General features: G+C 39.4%; 1 protein-coding gene and 1 long non-coding RNA gene across 6 annotated transcripts in view; one reads left to right on the top strand and one right to left on the bottom strand.

Annotated features, from left to right (window-relative positions):
- Positions 1-20,424, top strand: part of Mrpl1 (mitochondrial ribosomal protein L1) — a 106,858-nt gene that overhangs the window by 6,063 nt on the left and 80,371 nt on the right. For all 5 annotated transcript variants that reach the window (XM_076926460.1, XM_076926464.1, XM_076926461.1 and 2 more), the window contains 4 exons: positions 10,234-10,495; positions 12,971-13,054; positions 14,253-14,324; positions 18,132-18,243. In XM_076926460.1, the coding sequence (XP_076782575.1) occupies positions 10,234-10,495; positions 12,971-13,054; positions 14,253-14,324; positions 18,132-18,243 (530 nt within the window). The remainder of the gene's footprint in view (positions 1-10,233; positions 10,496-12,970; positions 13,055-14,252; positions 14,325-18,131; positions 18,244-20,424) is intronic.
- Positions 1-20,424, bottom strand: part of LOC143439840 (uncharacterized) — a 38,785-nt gene that overhangs the window by 5,865 nt on the left and 12,496 nt on the right. Inside the window, exon 2 of the long non-coding RNA XR_013107866.1 lies at positions 15,862-16,008. This is a non-coding gene — a long non-coding RNA (uncharacterized LOC143439840). The remainder of the gene's footprint in view (positions 1-15,861; positions 16,009-20,424) is intronic.

Raw genomic sequence — 20,424 nt, 5'->3', positions numbered from 1 at the left:
CAGCACACTCCTCACCCGACTTCCCAGCTGATCTTAGATGGTTCGCAGTTGACAATTAAAACTAAGCATCAAGATGATGTCAGAGAACCAGTCCAGATCAGAGGACCGACCGGTAATGTCAGAATGAGGACTTGATCTCAAGGAGCTTAGTTCTGAAACTAATTTTTTTCTGCTCCTTAAATTATATTCTTTTCTTCAAGGTGCTCTTTATAATTAGATGTTAAAGGATTACCAGTACTAGAAATATATATTGGAATTTCAGATTTCTAGTGTTCATTGTGTTATTCAGAAACATACACACACACACATACATTTATAATTTTTTATGTAGAGTTTCAGCATATGGAAATATAAAGGGACGAACATTGTTAAAACCTGGTTTTGTATGGAGTTAGAACTCAGTGTTTTTATCCATAGATGCTGCTTCCATTGAACTGAATGAGGGAAGGGACCAACCGAAAGACAGATGTTGGCTCTTGGACTTAAGGTTTATGCCATCTGGTTGTCGGGCATGATGCTAGTTGTTTTTGTTTTTTTCCCTAAGGACATTGATGTTAATGAAGTAATGTCACCATTTCTATAGTTAAAAGAAATGGCTGAGGGAGTAATAATTAAATGTCAAAGAGCTGTAGAATATTAGCAGTTACAGTTTACAGAATCCTTATGCACTACATAATAATAATTATTATAGCTGAGCACACTTCATGTGCTTGTTCGTTTAATCATCATAACAGTTATGAAGTATGGACACCATGATGGACATTTTTCAGATAGAGGAGTGGAAAGCCAAAGATTAAATTTTATGTGGGTGTTTGGAGTCTGAATTTCAGTATTCTTGAACAACATAATCTAGGAATAATTCAGTGCAATGTAACTCAGGGTTAGGCAGCGTGGATGCATTGGTGGAAAGACTGCCTTCAGAACTATTATCTAGTCTAAAAGAGTAGCGTTTAATGGCTTTGGAAGGTGGGGTCTATCAGAGTTCAAGCTACAGAATCGTGGAGTACAACCCTTAGATTAAGGGATATCCAAAATAATTGGGAAATTTTAGGGGAATTTGTTAATTCCTGTTTGCTTAACATATTCTTACTTTTTTAAAAAAAGATTTTTATTTATTTATTTATTTTTATTTAGATGAGTGCACTGTAGCTGTCTTCAGACAAACCAGAGGAGGGCATCGGATCCCAGTACAGATGGTTGTGAGCCACCATGTGGTTGCTGGGAACTGAACTCAGGACCTCTGGAAGAGCAGTCAGTGCTCTTAACCGCTGAGCCATCTCTCCAGCCCACATTCTTACTTTTATAAACTTAGCCGACGTAGTCTCTGTCCTCTCTATGTGAGGCAGTAGGCAAGGTTTGGCCCTGTGAGGATGGCAAGCTACCTGATTTGATCCTCTGTTCTTGAGCATTTTAAAATGAACTGGAAGCAACACAAATAGCTGGTTTTTATCTTTATAAGTGATTATTTTAAATGAATTAGTTTATGATAAGCAATTAAAAGTGTGTGGATGTTAGTTAGGGAGAAGTCGGTGGCTTTTAGCCGTTCAGTTGTACCAGTGTATGCATTTTAAAGTAGGTATGTCTTGTTGGTTAAGTGGTCATGCGTAAAGTAAGCATCTATATTGTGGAAATAAATTCCTATGGAGCTGTTTAGTTATTTTAGCTATATAATATTTAGCTGTATAAAGGTACTATAATTTATGTAATTTAACTTTCTAATATTTCATTAACATAAATGACCCTCTACTGAATAATCATGTACTTGTCATACATAATGGAAGTATTTGAAGTATAAGCTCTAAGAAGTAGAATTCTTGGGTCAGAAAATATATATATTTATATTTGCAATTTTGATGGATAAACCAAACTTATCTTGTTGGCTTATATTGGCCACCACACTTGTCTAGCATGTCAGAGCTCTGGGTTCATCCCCTAGTACCAAAAGAAAAAAAGAAAAGAAACAACTAGTTTGTATCCTTCCTAGCAAGTCTTGTTAGAATGTATTTCTTTATATTTAGCATAGGTAACTTTATTATCTTCTTTAGTTTTATAGGTAATAACTGGAATTATGGTTTTTAGGGTGTTTATGAGCCATTTCTATTTTCTTTCTTTAACTGAGCACCTTTTTTGTTTATGGGTTTTGTTGTTGATGAGTAAGACTTCTTACTGTATCATAAATTAGGTTTGTGTTCTAACTTCCCTTAAATACTATCGTATTAGAGCAATGGCTCGAGTATGATGGGATTACCTGAGGGCCAGCAGGGCAAGCGGTGTTGATGGGTCTTCAAAGTTAGAGTTTTACAGGAGAATTAGGGAAAATGTGGCCCTGTACCCTGTTTTGGGTGTGAATGGTGCCTGTCTTCTGACTGGTTGTGGAGAAGGGGGAGGTGCAAGTTGTTCTTTATGTCCTGCCCAGCAGTGAATTACGAGGTTTGCAGTGAAGGGTGCCGGTTCTCCACATCACAAGCTAACAAGTTTTATGTTTCTTCATTGTATTTCTTACTTTCATCTTTTGCCCATTCTTCTGCTGGGCTGTTTGCCTTTTTATTTTTGCTATGTGCAAGTATTTATTTATCAGGCTTATTAATTTTTAAGAACATTTTAAAACATTTTCCTTTATCCTCTAGAAAGTTCTTATTATATTATTCTCAAATTTTACTGTAGTACAGTTTGATACTTTTTACTGGACTAAAAATCGTAACATAAGAAATATGTTCACTTCAGAAAGTTATGAAAATTTGTCATAAGATTATTTAGCAACTTAATGAGATATGTTCATAGTTGTAATCTTTATTTTAAATTCATTGACATCAGAATCTACTAAAAATAGTTCATGGACTCAAGATCTGAGGCATGGTAGTGCTTGCTTCTCTGTCAGTTTTTTTTCCCATTTTTTTTTTTTTAAATTTTATCTGGGTGGGTTCTGTCTTATGCCATGGGTCTTAATCTGCACTAGTCATTGGTTAGCTACCCTCACAATTTCTGTGCTATCTTTACCCCAGCACATCTTGTCGGCAAAACAAATTGTAGGTTGAAGGTTTAGTGGCTGGGTTGGAGTTCCAGTCCCTCTACTGGAAGTCTTGTCTAGTTCAGACTCTGTATTCCCCATTTCTAGGAATCTTAGCTAGGACCGCCTCATTGATTCCTGGGAGTTTTCATTGCCCTTAGCTTCTGTCTTGTCCCAGAGATGCCCTTCATTCCAGTTGTCTCCCCACTCCTGATCCCCCCTGTTGCCATCCATCTGCATGCCCCACTGCTCTCTTTGTATTTCCTTGTTTTGTTTTTGGTTTGTTTTGGTTTGAGACAGGGTCTCTCTAAGTTGCCCTAGATGTTCTGGAGCATGCTCTGTAGACTAGGCTGGCCTTGAGTTCTCAGAGGTCTGCCTGCCTCTGTTTTCTGAATGCTGGGATTAACATGTTTGAAGTACCATGGGCTGCTCTGTTGTTCTGAACTTCTCCACCTCACTGATGTGCAAGGATGCATCTTCTGTTTCCTACAGCAGATCCTGCTTCTTCTTTTTCTGCCACTTGGTCATCTGAGTCTGGTTCTGTTTCTTTCTTGACAGTGTAGTCTTTTTCTTGCTTCTTTGTGTATTATTATTATTATTATATTAAATACTGAAATGTCCAGTGTAGAATAGACAAGTTGAAAGTAAATAGTAAATAGGCTTGTTTTTTGATGTGTCATGTTGAACCAGTGTAATCAGGGGCCAAGCTAGGTTAGGTTTTATGGTTTCCATGGTTACCACCAGCAGAAATGTCTGTACAGTTACTTTGTGCTCAGTATGGGGGTTGGGTTGTTGGGTTTTTCTTAGTGCTGTGCTTGGTGCTGTTTGCTGCTGTTTGCTGCATCTCAGCAGGGGCCCGTCCTCCCCAGTATAGGCTGTTGGTGCTTATTACCCAGTGTCTCTCTGCTTGGAAATGGGTGACAAGAGGCAGTCTCTGCAGTCTGGATTCCGACTTAGGGTTTGGTAGGCCTGCTGAGGCGGGGCTTTGGAGGCAGGACTTTTTTGAGTCCACCTCTCCTTTCTCCCTGTTCTACTGCAGGTTTTGGGGAAGTTCAGGCCCTCCCTTGGGATAGATAGTAAGTAGGCTGGGCTCCGTACTGTTTCCTGCCTTGACTCTAATGGTAGAAGTTTTAGTGATAGTTTTCTTCCTTCTAACAGAAACAGCAGTGCTTGCTTGGGCCTTTTTTTCCTCCTGCACTGTCTGAGGAGGCTCTCTAGTCTCCAGCCTGCTGGAGTCATTCCTGGGAGCAGGTGGTGGAGGAGGTGTGTGGAAAGGCCTATGATAGGACAAGCTCCATGTGTTCTAGAGTTACATCGACACACTAGCCTTTCAGTTTTCCTTACCTGCTTGCTTTTCTTTTATTCTGTCCCTGGGAGACATGATGAGAGCAAGGGGCACCTGATTCTTTTTGGCATTTGGGCACCTGCTTTCTCAGCTCTGCGTTCTCAGCTCTGTGGTGGGTCAAGGCAGGCTTGCAAGCTGTCAGTCCCTTCTTCCTCCTTGCAATGCTTCCCAGCTCCTCTGTTTTATGTGAAGCAGAACTACACTTAGGTTAAAAAGTAGAGTAAGGCACTGCCAGAGATGTAATGACTCTCTCATATTAGCCTTAAGCGGTGTTATTTAGTTCAGCTTAGTGTTACAGAACAAAGAACCCCACCTCAATGTAAAAGATTCTTTGCTTTTGAAGTACTTGGATTGGTCTCTTGGGGTCATGCATCTTCGTACTGAAGTGAACTTCATTTTAACATTGTTTTTCTTGTCTTGTTTTATTGGATCTGACCGTGGATTACTTTTCCTTTCATGAATTTGTAGTGAGAGGACAGATGTGGCCGGGTGAAAGCTATTATCTGAATACAGTCTTCTGTTACTCATTTAATCTGTGTGGTTTAGTTACCCAGGTAACTGCAGATAGTTCTGTTTTCTTGGTGCAGCCTGCCAGGTGTCCTCTTCCCCCTCCCCCAAACCTTTTGAATATAATTTATACTGATCTGAAAATCACAGCTCTTATGCTCTTCTGATAGTCTTGCCTAATTGCATGAACAACAAAACTTCTTAATGTGACTCCTTTGAATAAAGGCAGGTGGGTTTGGAGACTGTGAAAGCAAAGCAGTGGGGTTGTGAGACATTAGTTTGTACCATGTTACTGCAGGAATTGATTTAATTGCAGTTTTAGTTTTTTTGATTATTGAATTTCAGTAACACCTCCCTTCGTGGTGGTAGAGGTGAACTCAGGCCTTGAGTGACTAAGTGCTTTATCCCTAGAGTGAAGGAGTGGCTTGGGCTGTGTTGCTTTGGGTGGCTTTGACTGAAGATCTTCCCTGTCTTCCTCTCAAGGGCTGAGACTGTAAGCTTATATGACAAGCTTACATGATAAGGTTTGGGGGAGGGGGAAGAGGACACCTGGCAGGCTGCACCAAGAAAACAGAACTATCTGCAGTTACCTGGGTAACTACAGCACACAGATTAAATGAGTAACTGCAGCTTTCCTGAGAGTCCCATGTGTTCTAGGCTACGATGACGCCATTCTAGACTTTAGTTTCTCCTACAGCACTGTTCCATTTGAAACCTAAAAATGTTTTCATTGAACAAGTCAAATATTTATGAAGTTAAGTCCCAACTATAGGTCAGTACATTGCTCTTTACCATCACCATAACCTCATCAGACTTTTTGAGCTTCACAAATATTTATAATTACACATATAACTTTATAAATGAAATCCAGAGATCTCATGTTAATTGCATATTAAAAGACTGAAAAAAATTAGCTGTGGAATCAAGATTTTATCTGATGTAAGTTTGATGGCTATAGCCAAAGCCTTTGTTGAATTTTAAATAGAGCACTTTCTTCCTTAATAGGCTGGCTGGTCTTCTCTTGGCTCTGTTACCCCATTAGTAAATAGAAGAGTGATATGTGGGTTCTCCAGTTTGGGGGCTTAAGAATTTTGTAGGTACCAAGAGAGTACATCTATCCACTTGGGCACTTGCTTCAGCTTGCTGTTAGCAGTCTGAAAGGACGCCCGCACCATTAAAATAAAGATTATCACTATTTGCTAGTGCGTTTAACTGCTTATTAGCTTGGAGGATACTATTATTAGTGGTGATAATTGGATTTGTTGAGTGCTAAGAACAAGAATGGAATTTTATATTAGATTGGGTTTGAGATTTTTTTAAAAAAAATACTGTTATTTCTTTCACATATGTTTTATGAGGCTTCATATTTATTTATTGTTCATATCATTTGTTACTTTCCTAACAGATTAGCACAAACTTTGAGGCTTGAAACAATACAACCCTCTGTTTTACAGTTGTCTAGATTCGGGTCTGAAGTGGAGCACATTGGACTGAGATGAGGCTATTGGTAGTTATTTTCTGCAGACTGTTTTCTAGTCACTCCCTGGTTTGAGACACTACTCACCTGTGTGCCCCTTCTTCATTTTAGAGCAGTGGCAGGTTGCTCCCTTCACACTTGAACTTCTGTCAGCGTCTCAGCTCCATGTGATCCAGCTGGGAAAGGGGGGGGAGTTTTTACTCTAAGGGCCTATGTGATTGGACTCACATGATAATCTAGAATAATCTCTCCATTTCAAGGTCTTTAACCTTAGCCACATAAATCTCTTTTGTCACATATTGTGACATGGTTGTCTTTTGGGCGTGCATTATTTTTCTCATATCAGTTATAAAATACCTTACAAATGGCAGCCTAAGGTGGGGGGGGGGCATAGATTTCTTTTGGCTCATGGTTTTTGGGTGCAGTTCAGCCTGTCAGGGAAGGCATGGTGGCAGGAGCAGCCTTTGACAGTGGTGGGAAGAGCATGTGGTTGCTTGCTCACATCTGGATTGATAAAAAAAGCAGCCAGAGAGGGAGAAGGAGGACTGAGCTATAACTTGAAGACCTGTCCTGTGGAGATCTCCTAATTCAGCTGTGGTCCATCTCCTAAAGCTTCCCAAGTGTCCTCACATAGGGCCACCAGCTGGTGACCAAGTAGTCAAACCCTATAGGGACATTTAACTTACAAGCCACATTTGTGGACACTATTCTGCTTACCACAGAACCCCAAATATCTTTCTAAAATAGTCTTTTACTAATTGAAGACTTTGGTGATTTGAATAAATGCTGAATAATTGAATCACCCCAGTTTGTTTTCTTAGCTTTAAACTTGTACCTGCATTTTCTCTTTGAACATTATTTCTTTGGTATTTTGTAGCGCTCACTAGCTTTTGTATGCAATAGACCTCAGCACAACCACTTATCACTGCATGCACATGTGTGGTTTCTGACCAAGGCTGGAAATGTGCTGGCCCAGACTTGCTGTGCTACCAAGTTTGCAGGTCGGTTGAGCATCATCTAATTTAGCCTGGGCTCTGTGGGGCCAGCTCTGGTCCATGTGTCCCTCATGCTCTTAGCTTGGACTTGTGTTTATGAAAAATGACAGTAATAAAAACATTAATGTGGAAACAATTGAAGCCTCCACTGACTTATACTTAGAGCAGGGAAACTGTCAGTTCCTTATTCTGTCAGCCCAAACTAGTCACATTGCCAGATCAGCAGACTGGGGAATGTATTCTGTTCCCTGGACACTTGAGTAGAGAGGGGGAGATAAAGAGCACTTAACCTGTTGGGCATGAGCTCATCCCTTTGACTACTGGTTTCTCCAGAGAACTGTCTGACTTTTCCTCCTGGTTCTAGTTAATGATATACTATTTCTTTCACACCTGGTTCTCCAAGCCTCCACCACAGGAGGTGTTACAGATGGTTCCATTTCCTATCTTTTGTATTTACCTTGTAAATGTTTTCCTAGTTTATCATCCTTTCAGCCTTATCAGTATTTATTCAGCCTTGGCCACCCTCCTTAATAAGAAAAACAGGGAGTATCACCTCATTTCCTTTAGATCTGTTTCCTATTACAGCTGGAATATTCTACAACTTAAAATTTAGGTACCATTCTTGCTCACTGGTTTCTCTTTGCTCACTGTGATATAGAGTTTCCAACACTACTTTCCATCTTCCTGCTTTTTAAAATTGAATTCCAGAGTCAAGAAACTGCTCATTGGGACCGAGCTGGTTTACTATCTGTTTTTGCTAATTTTGTTTATAAAGCTAAGAGAGTTTTTTTATCTTAGCTTTTATTTGTTTATAAAGCTAAGAGAGTTGTTTTATTTTAATTTGTGAGAGATCATGTTTGCATGTGTGGTTGCATGTATGTGTGAGATCATGTTTGGTATGTAGGGCAGAGATCACCATCAGCTGTCACTCCTCAGGAGCCATCCATCTTGTTTTTGGAGACAGAATGTCTCATTGGTCCCTGACTAGGCCCTAATTAGAGTGAACTGATTGGCTAGGCTGGCCAGTGAGTGAGCTCCAGGCAGCCTTTCCTCTCTGCCTTCCCTGCACTGGGATTTGAAGAGCTTGGCACCCACCACACCTGGCTTTTTAATGTGTGCTCTGGGCACTGAACTCAGGTCCCCATGCTTGTGCAGAAGGTACTTTACTAATTTTCTCCTCATCCTTCCTGATTTGTATAAATGGAATGATTTGTGTTGCTTTGTGACTTTTCTCTCACTACATAACAAAGAAACTCTATACTATTGATGTAGTTGTATACTGTTTTTAAGGTTAATACATGTTGTAGCCTGAATCAAGTACTTGGTTCTTTTTGTTGTTGAGTAATGTTCCATTATATACTTTAACATGTAGACACTTCAGTAGCATCCAAGAGTTGACAAATGGGGTTACATGAAATTAAGATTCTGTATACATTGCAAAGGAAATAACAGTCACCAGAGTGAAAAGTCAACCTATAGAATTGGACAAAAAAATCTTATTCATCTATGAATCAGACTGGAATCAATATTTAGAATCTATAAGGAATTTTTAAAAATACATAAAATATCATATAGTCAATAAGTGGGCTAATGGATTGAGGAAGTGTTCAACATTCTTAGCCATCAGGAAAGTATAAATTAAACTGCTTTGTGAGCTGTCAGGATGGCTCAGTGGGTAAGTATGAACTCTCACAATTTAAGTTTCTGGAATTCACATGGTGGAAAGAACCAGCTACCAGAAGTTGTCCCCTGGCTTTCATCTATGTGGCATGCACACCAACACATGCACACTGAATAAAACTAGAATACAAAATTTAAAGCTATACTGCTCCTGAGTATTTACACACAGAGATTTTAAGTAGACGTTCTAGAGATTTGTGCACATCTCCCTGTGGGTATTGGTATATTAATTCACTGTGGTTAAGATATAACATCAGCCTGCTTGTCTATGAATGGATGAAAGGCTAAAACAAAATGTGACGTATATCTTCAATGAAATTTTTTTAGCCATTAAAAAAAAGGTATCATGACATCTGCAGGAAGATGATGGAACTGGAGATCATTGTATTAGAGGGCAGTGGGACACATGTGATGGGAAAGCAGGAAATTGATGGCTTCGGGGGCGGGAGTGGGGACCAGCAAAGGGCAAAGAGGAGTAACAAGAGTAGTGTAGGAAGGTGATGACTAAGAGAAAACATAGTGGCATCTGTGTGACAATGACATTGAAACTCAAAACCGAACAGAAGCATCCCATCATAGTGAGATGACACATTTTATATTTTCACTCATCATTAGATGAGTCTGAGTTATTTCTACCTTGGGGCTGTTATGAATAGTGCTGCTATGGACAATTTCTTTTTCTGTTTTTTGGGGGGTGGGGGGACAAGGTTTCTCTGTGTATGTAGCCCTGGCTGTCTAGGAACTTGCTCTATTGACCAGGCTGGCCTTGAACTTACAGAGATCAGCTCGCATCTGCCTCCCGAGTGCTGGGACTAAAGACGTGTACTGCCATGCCCAGCATGTATGGAGTTCTTTTGGGAGTATATCAAGACTGTCAAAAAAAAAAAAAAAAAAAAAAAAAAAAAAAAGACTGTCTTCTCCTTCACAGCTCTTCCCTAACTCCTAGGCTGAGCCAAGGGTCTTTGTAACATAGTATGTTGAAACTATCTCTTTACATGTGTATTTCCCATTTCTCCTTTGTAAGCGTCTGAAAAATAGCAACCCTGCCTCACTCACCTTGTGCTGACTAGAAACAGAAGAAATTCATTGGTATTTGTCGAGTTAAGGAAACTGTAAAGCAGTGTGTGCTTTTCAGTTTTTCTGTCTCCTATAAATCAACTTTTTAGACAAGGGCTCCTTGAATACATTCTGATATAATTGACCTTATGTATCTTGCTTTAAGGCCTGCAAGAAAAATTAAAAAAGGTGCCAAGGAAAAGACATCAGATGAAAAACCAGTATATGATATAGAGAAAATAAAGTCATACACGTACATGGCAAGTGATCCTGAAGACGATGTCTACTTAAAACGCTTATACCCACGGCGGATCTATGAAGTAGAAACAGCTATTCACTTACTTAAGAAGTTTCAAGTTCTGGACTTTACCAATCCAAAGCAAGGCGTTTATCTTGATTTAACATTAGATATGGCATTGGGAAAAAAGGTATGTAGACTTGTGTTTATTCATATACATGAATTCATATACATGAATTGATCTTTCTGAGTTTTAAAATTCTAGGTGGAGGAGGGGGTAGAGGACACATGATTTGAAAATTGAAGTGCAGATACTAGGGGTGGAAAGGTTTACACCAGGTTATCAACCTGTGGGTGGAAACCCCTTTGGGGTTGACTGACCCTTTCATAAGGGATGCCTAAGACCATCAGAAAACACAGATATTTACATTATGATTCATGACAGTAAAAAATTTACAGTTATGAAGTAGCAACAAAAATAATTTTATGGTTAGGGTTCACCACAGCTGTATGAAAGGGTCACAGCATGAGGAAGATTGAGAGTAATAGTTCACACAAAGATGGGGGTTGTGAGGGGTGAGTGGAGAGGGGCAACCAAAACTAAGGATGTGTCAAAGGCCGTGGGGAGCCAGCTGCTTCATAAGCTGCTTAGAAGCAAGACTAAAGTCTCATAAAATCACCCTCTCACCCCTGTTTGGTTTTTCGAGATAGGGTTTCTCTGCATAGCCCTGGCTGTCCTGGAATTCTCTCTGTAGATCAGGCTAGCTTCAAAGTCATAGAGATCTGCCTGCCTCTGCCTCCTGAGTGCTGCAATTAAAGGCATGTGCCACCATCAGATTTTTAGAAAATTTGATGGTTTTTCTACTTTAGCATGAAAAATAAATTACTTTCAAGTATAAGATGCGTTGAAAGCATGCTGGGGGTTGGACTGCTTTCCTTGGATTTATTGCTTTGTTTCAGCATGCTCACCACTATCATAAAGTCACAGTGTTCAGTTCTTATAGCTCCATTCACAATGAGATATGACAGTACATAGGAAAGCTTAGCCGCTTTATTTAGCGGTGCTTTGTATTCACTTTTCATTTCAATCTGTAGTAATGTCAGGAAGTTCTCAGTCACTCATGTAGTCCATATAGTTCAATGTCTTGCAGGACCTCAGACACCCGTTTAGAATCTGGAGTCTACTTAGAGGCTCATGATACTAACAATAGAGTCTTTGTCTTAAGTTTGCTCTATTTCGTTGCCTCTGTGCTGGGAACTGAGCACAGGGCCTTGAGCACCGGGCAACAGTCTGTTGTTGCTGTTGTTAATGCTTCTCATCAAAGAGTTGTATAGTGAGTCAGTACTCCCCAGGGGATGCTGACTGTTTACTGCTGGAGACATTACCGAAATCAGCTGTGATGTGTTAATAGGAGTGCCGATCAATAAGTCTATGGATGGCTAATGTAAAGGGTACTTAAGAATTTATGCCTTCTGGTCTGAAAGATCCCTAGGAGGCAGTTGCTACTTGGAAAAACTTTTCTAAATATAAACTTTCAATCAGTTTTATCAGAGAAACCATTTCTTTTTTTGTCTCCTGCCAAGCACATGAAGGGCCTAAAACCTGTTTTCATATGAACTCTACCTCAGAGGTCTGATCCTGATCCTGAGGTCTAGGTAGGTTCTTCACCAAAATGACTGAAGACATTAATTCTGAGATCTTACAGGATTTGTACTTGTGACTGTGCCAAATGTTGCATTGTTTATTTTGGAATTTTCAGTTCACTTCTCAAATGTATCTGAAAGGGATGTGATCTCAGTTACACTAAAGTGGACCTCTAAGAAGATCCTCTTAATCTTGGCATTCTGTTGTAGATCTAGGGTTTCTGTTAGCATTGCCTGGAGCTGTGGAGTCCACTAAGGGTGAACTACTGAGCAGGCCGTTGCACACTGTCCTTGCTCAGGATGTCTAGCTGTTTTAATCATCTTCCTTGAGTCTGAAAACTACATTTAAACTTTTACTTCACGGTAGCAAGCTTCTGTTGACACCCAGAAAATGTAAACTGTTGTACATGTTGCTAGGGAGGTACAGATAGGAATACACTCACAACATTAAGAACCTATGAGAAATGGTTTAGATAGAAACCTCACAAAATGGGGTATGGTGTGCACAGAGAGTTAGATTCTTATTCTATTGTTCTTGTTTGTTTTGTTTTCAATTGATTTTTTCGAGACAGGGTTTCTCTGTGTAGCCCTGGCTGTCCTGGAACTCACTCTGTAGACCAGGCTGGCCTCGAACTCAGAAATCCTCCTGCCTCTGCCTCCCAAGTACTGGGAAGATTCTTATTCTTCAATAAGGAAATATATAATCGCTTGAGCTTTAAATTATGACCAGAAAATAGTAAGGAATAGAGGGGCGGACCTATCCTAGATTAAAAGATTTAAAGCCAGCGTTGGGAGTGGTGTGCATTCCTGTATTCCCAGCAGTCAGGAAGTTGAAGCGGGAGGCTCTTCATTTGAGTCCAGAAGAAAACCCTATCTATCCAGCCAATGTACAAACCACACAAGCAGAACAACCTCAAAAATCTAAACAACCTAAAAAAAAAGTCAGTCCTGTTTTTTATAGAATGCAGAAAATAATAGAGCAGAAAACTTTTTGTAATTATTTACCCCTGTGTGTGTTTAGAAAAAAGTGGAGCCATTTACCAGTGTCATTGCATTACCACACCCTTTCTCATCAGAAGTCAACAAAGTCGCTGTGTTTACCGGGGTAAGTAACTTTGCCAACAGTTTTTTAATTTAACTTTTAAGAGATTACACTAATCAATAAAGAGAGTAATGGAATGTAATTAGAGAAAAATCCCAAATTTTTCTCTAAATCAGTTCTTTAAAGTGCAAAGCAGGTTACCTCTATGGTTGTACCGCTGGTCTGAGGGAGAGATGCACCCAACAGTGCTGCCATCCATCATCAGCACTGATGATTGTAGTACTGTTGCAGAGAACCCGAGGAGAGCCGTGGGCTCTGTCAGGTGTCTTCAGTTTCCTACCCTGGCTCCTCCGAAGCACACAACAGAGACCAGTGCTGTGCGTCTCCAAAAGCACAGCTTAAACAGATGCCTGCTCACAGAGCCAGCAGCCACAGGACGCAAGCATAGGGTCCAGCGTGGCGGGCTTCTGTGTTGCCAACAATGGTTTATGATGTGCTAATGCGTTTGCTTAGTTTTTCCCTTCTTTACCATCTGAATTTTATAACTGAGACTTTACAAATTTTCTTTGCTTTCCCCTGGAGGAAGACAGTGTGTTCTTTCCAGTGAGTGGGAAAATTCTAGTTGTCAGAGTGCCACAGTGCTACAGTAACTAAGGGAGTGACATGTATTCCCAGAAGACAAAATGATCGAAGTAGGAATGTGCCAGGACAACCACAAACATTGCTTTTCTGTAGAAGTTGGCAGGTGCTACATTTTTGTGTCTTGATTTTTTGAGTTAAATTTTTTCCTCTCATTTGTTTTATAAAATGTAAGTTAGTAAGACTAATGGTATTTTAAGTTTTTTACTTTTGGGAGCTGTGTATAATCATAGCCAGCTACTTGTCACTTGTTAGGTTATTTTTGTTTTTTTTTGTTTTTTTTTTTGTTGTTGTTGAGTCTTCTACAGAATTCTGGCTGTCCTGGAATTTGCTGCTTAGACTAGGCTGGCCTTGAACTCACAGTGATCCTCCTGCCTCTGCCTCCTGACACTTGCTAGGTTCTTTATATGATATCAAGGTGTATTTCTGCTGTCAGTCAAATACTCCAGTGACATACAAACTAAAGTTTTCAAAATAAAATGTATCTAATGCACATAATTAAAAATTGGTGTATTTTAAATTAAAATTAAAAACAATTTTTACTTTTAATTGATATTTCTGACAGCTACTGTCAATATAATGAATATGTTTAAATAATGTGTAAACTGTTGTGTTTTGGTAGAATGCATCAGAAATTAAAATAGCAGAAGAAAACGGAGCTGCATTTGCAGGAGGCACAGATCTGGTCACGAAGGTGCTGTGTTTTTATGTTCATTTCTTATAAAGACTGTTTTCATAGCGCTACTTCCTTTATTTATTTATTTATTTATTTATTTTGTATTTATAGAGTTTTGTCTGCATGTAAATCTATACTTCATATGTGTGCCCGATGCCCTTGGAGGCTAGAAAAAGGTGTGGGATTCCTTGGGACCACAGTTATATACAGTTATTAGCTGCCATGTGGTGTTCGGAATTGAAGCCAGGTACCCTGGAAGAGCAACCGGTTCTCTTAACTGCTGAGCCTATACATCTCTCAACCCTACGCATTAATTTTTCACATTTGTACATGGTCACTAGGGTTATATATCTCCAAAACAGTAGGCTTTATCAAAAGAGGAAATGGTTTGTACTTTGTTCAGTTTCAAATCTAAGAAAAAGCCCCCACCAAAGCTCTTAATCATTGATTACTTCATTCTTTGATTTGTTTATAGTTTACTGTTGTTAATGAAAGTTTTGTGAATAAAACATACAGGCCAGTATCACTCAGGTTTTGAATGTGAAATTTAAAATGAAATCCAAATATTAGTACACATGAATGTTTCATTCATGTTTTTAAACCAAGTGTGCTTTTCTTTCTGGGAGTGAAAGTATGATTCACTTGGTGTTTAATCTCTGTAGTATGGTATTTCCTCTGAACATTTACTCCCTGTCCACTTGAATTGGACTTAGCGTGCTCGCTCACTGAGGACTAAGTAAGAAGCCCATCTCAGGAAGGAAGAGCCTGGGGAGCCCTTTTGAAGGACAGTAGGAAGAGGCATATAGTTATTTGTAAAATCACAAAAGCTTTTTCTTAACATTTTAAAGAAGAGTCCTTCTTTTTCTTAAATTATATTATGGATTGAAGTGGGCAAGAGGGCGCTAGGGAAACTGATTTGAAAATGTATCCTTTGTTAAACATAAAGAGTTTTTACTTGACTTACTGGGCTGCTCCTTTATGGAACTTGGCAGCTGAGTAGTGTTCTAAGTCTGATAGTGATTTTAATTTCCTTTTAAAGGGAATTGGAGATAGTTTATTTTGGATTCAATTTGAGTAACCAAGGAAACACAAGAGTTGGTTACCCCCCATTTTATGTTTCCATGTGGAAGTAGTTTTGTTACCAGCAAGGCATTCTTTTTCTTTGCCTGGTAAAGGATTAAAAGGCGGCGGGAACATTCACAGGAAGTTGAAGCCCAGTCTCTCCTTGAGGGGGCTCTGAAGATCTACCTTCTTTATTTTAAGGTGGTGGTGTAAGCATGTCTTGGTCTGGCCTTGAACTTGTTGAGCCAGTTCAGCAGCAGGAGGAAAGGCCCACAGGCCTTTGTAAAACCTTAAGTAAAATTTCTAGTGAGCTTACTGGAGAGTAGGAATGAATCTTACTTTAAAACAAGTGTAGTATCTTGTTCTTTCTGGCATATCATTTTAATTCTTTAAAAAGTACTAACAGCGTTTTAGTTGATAAAGAGTAAATATACTGTAGGCACTTGGGAATCTGAACATGGTGGGGCTTGGTCTCTGCAGCCAGAAAACTAACCTCAGCGAGTGTGTGTGCTGCCGCCTTTCACCAACTTCCTCCCGATGCCAAACCAGTCCTGCAGCCGGTGTCCAGAAGTGACATTCTCAAGGAGTAAAGCAGTGGGGGAGAGTGTGGTGCACAACCCTTTTGTTCCTAAAGGAAGCCCTGGAAAGAGAAAGTCAAATAAGGAAATGTAATGGTGACTTCTGGTATATAACTGTTATAGGTACATGATTGTCTTTTAGGAGTCCCAGTGCTGAGTGTATTAGAGACAGTTCTGCTTGGGTTAGTTAGTTATCTTAACCAGGAGGGTCTTCCATCACATGTGGGAAACCTTTCCTTGATATTTATAGGAAGTAGATATTCAGGTTATGAGGTAAGTTCAAAACAGAGTTTTCAGGTAATACAATGGCTGTCGATTTTCAAGCACATTCCTTTACATTTAGATTTACTCATTTATTGCAATACTGGAGGTTGAACCCAGGGCCTTACCCAGGTAAGCAAGTGTTCTAAGACCAATAATACTCCAAGCCCCTGTTCCTGCTTTCCTAAGTTAGTACCCTGTCCCCCTTAGCATTTAGCTGGAGAAATGGCTCAGCAGTTAAGACTACTAGCTGCTCTTGTAAAGGACCCAGGTTCAGTTCCCAGCACCCATATGGTGGGTCATAACCTTCTGTAACTTGAGTGAGGACTCAGGTTCAGTTTTTAGCATCCACATGGTGACTCATAACCTTCTGTAACTTCAGTTCTAGAGAATCCTATGCCTTCTTCTGGTCTCCATGGGCACCAGGAATGCATGTGGTACATAGACTTACATGCAAGCAAAACACTCATAACCATAAAAAATAAAAATAAAATATTTTTTAAAAAGAAAGAAACTAAAGTAGGCTATGCTTACTGAACTTTGAATCATTTCTAAGATCTTAATTTAGTTATTAAATTTATTTCATTTTGAAATGTCACACATATATTTGGCTCAGAGAGATTTGAATGCAATGGTTTTTCTTGTCTGTAAAAGCATAATTTGTATCTACTGATTTGTGTTATTCTAAGATGTGTTCCTAAGGTAAATTGTAGTGCGGCATTCACAGATAGTTTTTAACTTAAAGGAACATGTTGTAGAATTAGTTTTAGGAAGCCTGTTAATGAAAGCCTTACATATAATTCTTTGGCATTTCAAAGTTATCTTTGTTTCCTCCATGTTCTTGGAGATGGGGACCCTGGTCCTAGAATCCCACTGCCTATGTTTGGATGCTAGCGCTTCTCTTAGGAGACACATGCTGGCTCCTTCTCATGAGGCCCTAGGTTCCTCATCTGAAATATTTCGTTAATTTTAATACCTGCCTTGAAGGATTGGATGAGGTAAACTGTATAAAATATGTGCAGAATTCACAACACATACGTTTTTACTTTACATGCCATTATTTTTAAGAGGGGCACAGAATGTTATTCAAAGAAACACTAGTAACATGAAGATAAAATCCCAGAATATAGCCTAATATTTCCAGAGTTCAATTTTTCTGAATTCATTAACCCCAACCAAGGCTTTGGATGGGTAAGGTTTTATGTAAAAAAAAAAAAATAGTTGTTACTGGTGAAAGATTTGTAATATTTTGTTTTAAAAAGTTGCTTTACTTTGTCATCAATTAAAATTTTAAGTGGAGTATGGTATGGTGGTATAATAATTATTTTGGGCACCAGCCTGGATTTATCAACAAATCTAATAAAGCCTGAATATCAGTCCTTTGGTCTTAGAATCAGAATAGTGTTTCTCTGATAAGCTGTAGAGTGGGCTCATCTTTGTCCTTTTGGTTTTAGTTATTGGTAACAGGAGACTTTTAACTCAGATCTTTGTGAAAATAATGCTAAATTGAGTTCTCTTGATTCACTAAGTTTAGAAAGTTAGTGGCTGCTAGTGAACTTGGCAACTAGGAGCTGTTCTGCTTGTGATCTAATGAGAAATGTTTCTCGTGAGCTTTAGCAGACACGAATTCTGCTTTGGGAGGTTTGTGTAAGTTGGGCACATTGATGTGTTCTACCTTATAACTGCATTTTGCCTAGCATAATCTCACAGCAGAATTAAAACCATTAATTTTGTTTAAAAATACATTAGCTATTTTTAAAATATAACAAAGTGTTTTGCTTCTGATATTTTTTGAAACTGGTAACTGTATTGATATAATTCTGTATTTGAAGAAAAGTATGCATAATAGTTCCTTTTTTAATCATGATGAAATTGCTTATGTCTAAAATGGTAAATTTTTGTGTATTTTTCCTCTGGTGTTTAGATCTTGGATGATGAGGTTGTTGTGGACTTTTATGTAGCTGTCCCAGAAGTGATGGGTGAACTTAACCCTTTAAAGAAGAAACTGAAAAAAAGATTTCCAAAGGCTACTAGAAGTAAGGAGGAATTTTTCTTCTTTCAATGTTATCAGCAACTCTCTTTATACCTTTGTTTGTAAAAACCCAAGCTGCTAATGTTTGTCCACCAAATGTTATGCCTGATATTTGAGATGGACGTTGTGAGGATATATATTTTTTATTTTCCTCTTTGGCATTGATATTGCTGGAGTGTAATTCAGCTGTATATTATTGGAACACAATACCAGCTAAGACCATTGTCATTATGACATTTTGTTAACTTCTATATTTCTTTATCAATACAATGTATATACTCATTTAAGAAATTCAGCTTCTACATAAATACCTATATATGAGTGCTTGGCTCTAAAAGTATTTCTGATTAGTAGAATTTTTCTTTATGAGTACATCCTTCTTAACAAATACAAGAGGAGCTGGGTAGCGGTGGCATATACCTTAAATCCCAGCACTTAGGAGGCAGAGGCAGGCAGATCTCTGTGAGTTTGAGGTGAACCTCGTCTACAAAGTGAATTCCAGGACAGCCAGGACTGTTAACGCAGAGAAACCCTGTCTCTAACAAACAAACAAACAAAAAACCTAACAACAAAAAAGAAGTATAGTGAGAGAAGTAATGTTGTTGCATAAATGCCGTGCTATAAAATGAGAGATACAGATTGATCAGTTCTTAAATTCTGTGGGTATTGACCAGGGACTGCTTATAATCTAGGTGGGGACCTTAGCAGTGCATCACAAATGAGGTGATGTTAAGGTATTCCAGTATAGTCAGATGGACTTACTGAGACCTAAGTAGAAAGAATATATCAACACAGCCCTGAAGTAGGCTAGAAAGGATGGGCTGGCTCCAGGAAGTGTCGGTCAGGTCCCTTTGGCGCCACATTGATAGGGAAGTGAATAATGGGAACTGATGTTGGGGAGGATTGATGCCATTTTGAGGAAGTCTTTGAATTAGGAGTTAATGAGATTGGACTTACTGTCTAGTTAGCATGAATCACTCAGGTGGTGGAAGGTGTGATGTGACATCAGTTGTTCTCTAGGGTGACATACTGGTTTGGACTGGAATGGGAGTAGGGAGCCCAGTTAGACTGCAAGGACAGGAGATGTATAGGGGCAGTGTTCAAAGTCAGTCAGTTCTGTGTGGTGAGACCCGGGAGAGCCAGTGTTAAGGACAGGACTTCTGACTGAAAAGGAAGGAGGTGGCTGAGAGGGAGAGAGGCTTGCCCTGTGCGCTCCTATGACACACAGTGGTGTCCTTAATGAGGCAGGCGCACTTGAACAAGCACACACACAGAACAGGTCCAACTGCTGTAGGCGCTTCTAAGTGTCTGGTGTGTTTTCTATTAGGTACTGCAAATAAAACAAGGACTTTAAAATGTTTTAGTTTTTTTTCAAATTTCAACACTAGTAGAGATAAAGAAAAACGATTAACTAAAATTTTTCATACATACTAGCTATTAAGATATTCACTCATAGTCTAACTAAGAATGATTCAAAGGGACTTTTATTGTATGTACTATGGTTTTGTTATTTTTGAAGCCTGCATTAAGTCACATTGGTTTTAGTTGTGGGTGGGACTCAGCATTTTTGATAGAGATTTCCATCATAGCTGCCTTTGTTGTTATGGAGTCAGATTCACATTTTTCCTAAGTCAGGCCTGAAATTGAATATTATTAGGGAAAAAAGGGAGATTTGCTGTTCAACCTAGAGAAAATATTTCCAAATTTGATTTCTAATTAAGCTCAAGTCGTAGCCAGCGGTGTTAATGGAAGCAGTGACAGGTGAGGCTCACAGTGCCCACCTGTGTCTGCTGGTGCCCATCTGTGTCTGCTGGTACCCACCTGTGTCTGCTGGTGTCCACCTGTGTCTGTTGGTGTCCACCTGTGTCTGCTGGTGCCCTGTGTCCAATAGTGCCCACCTGTGTCTGCTAGTGCCCACCTGCGCCTGCCTGCGCCCGCCTGCTCCTGCCTGTGCCTGCTTGACCACTGGCTGCTGCTGTCCAGCTCAGCTGTCTGTCAGGCACTAAGTGCTGTACTGCTCCGCCTTTGCTGCTCTCCTCTAGAACCCACTTGGTTCCTTCTCTGTTACACTTTTCATTAGCACCCCTGTTGTGGTTAAGTCTAAGAAGGTGTTCAAATAACTTCTTTATTCCAAATGGCAAGTTTCTTGTTAAAGTGTTTTTTTTTTTCAGTGGGATTTACTTTA

Source organism: Arvicanthis niloticus, chromosome 27 (assembly GCF_011762505.2).
Source record: "Arvicanthis niloticus isolate mArvNil1 chromosome 27, mArvNil1.pat.X, whole genome shotgun sequence".
NCBI lineage: Eukaryota > Metazoa > Chordata > Mammalia > Rodentia > Muridae > Arvicanthis > Arvicanthis niloticus.
This window is presented reverse-complemented; position numbering and strand designations above follow the sequence as displayed.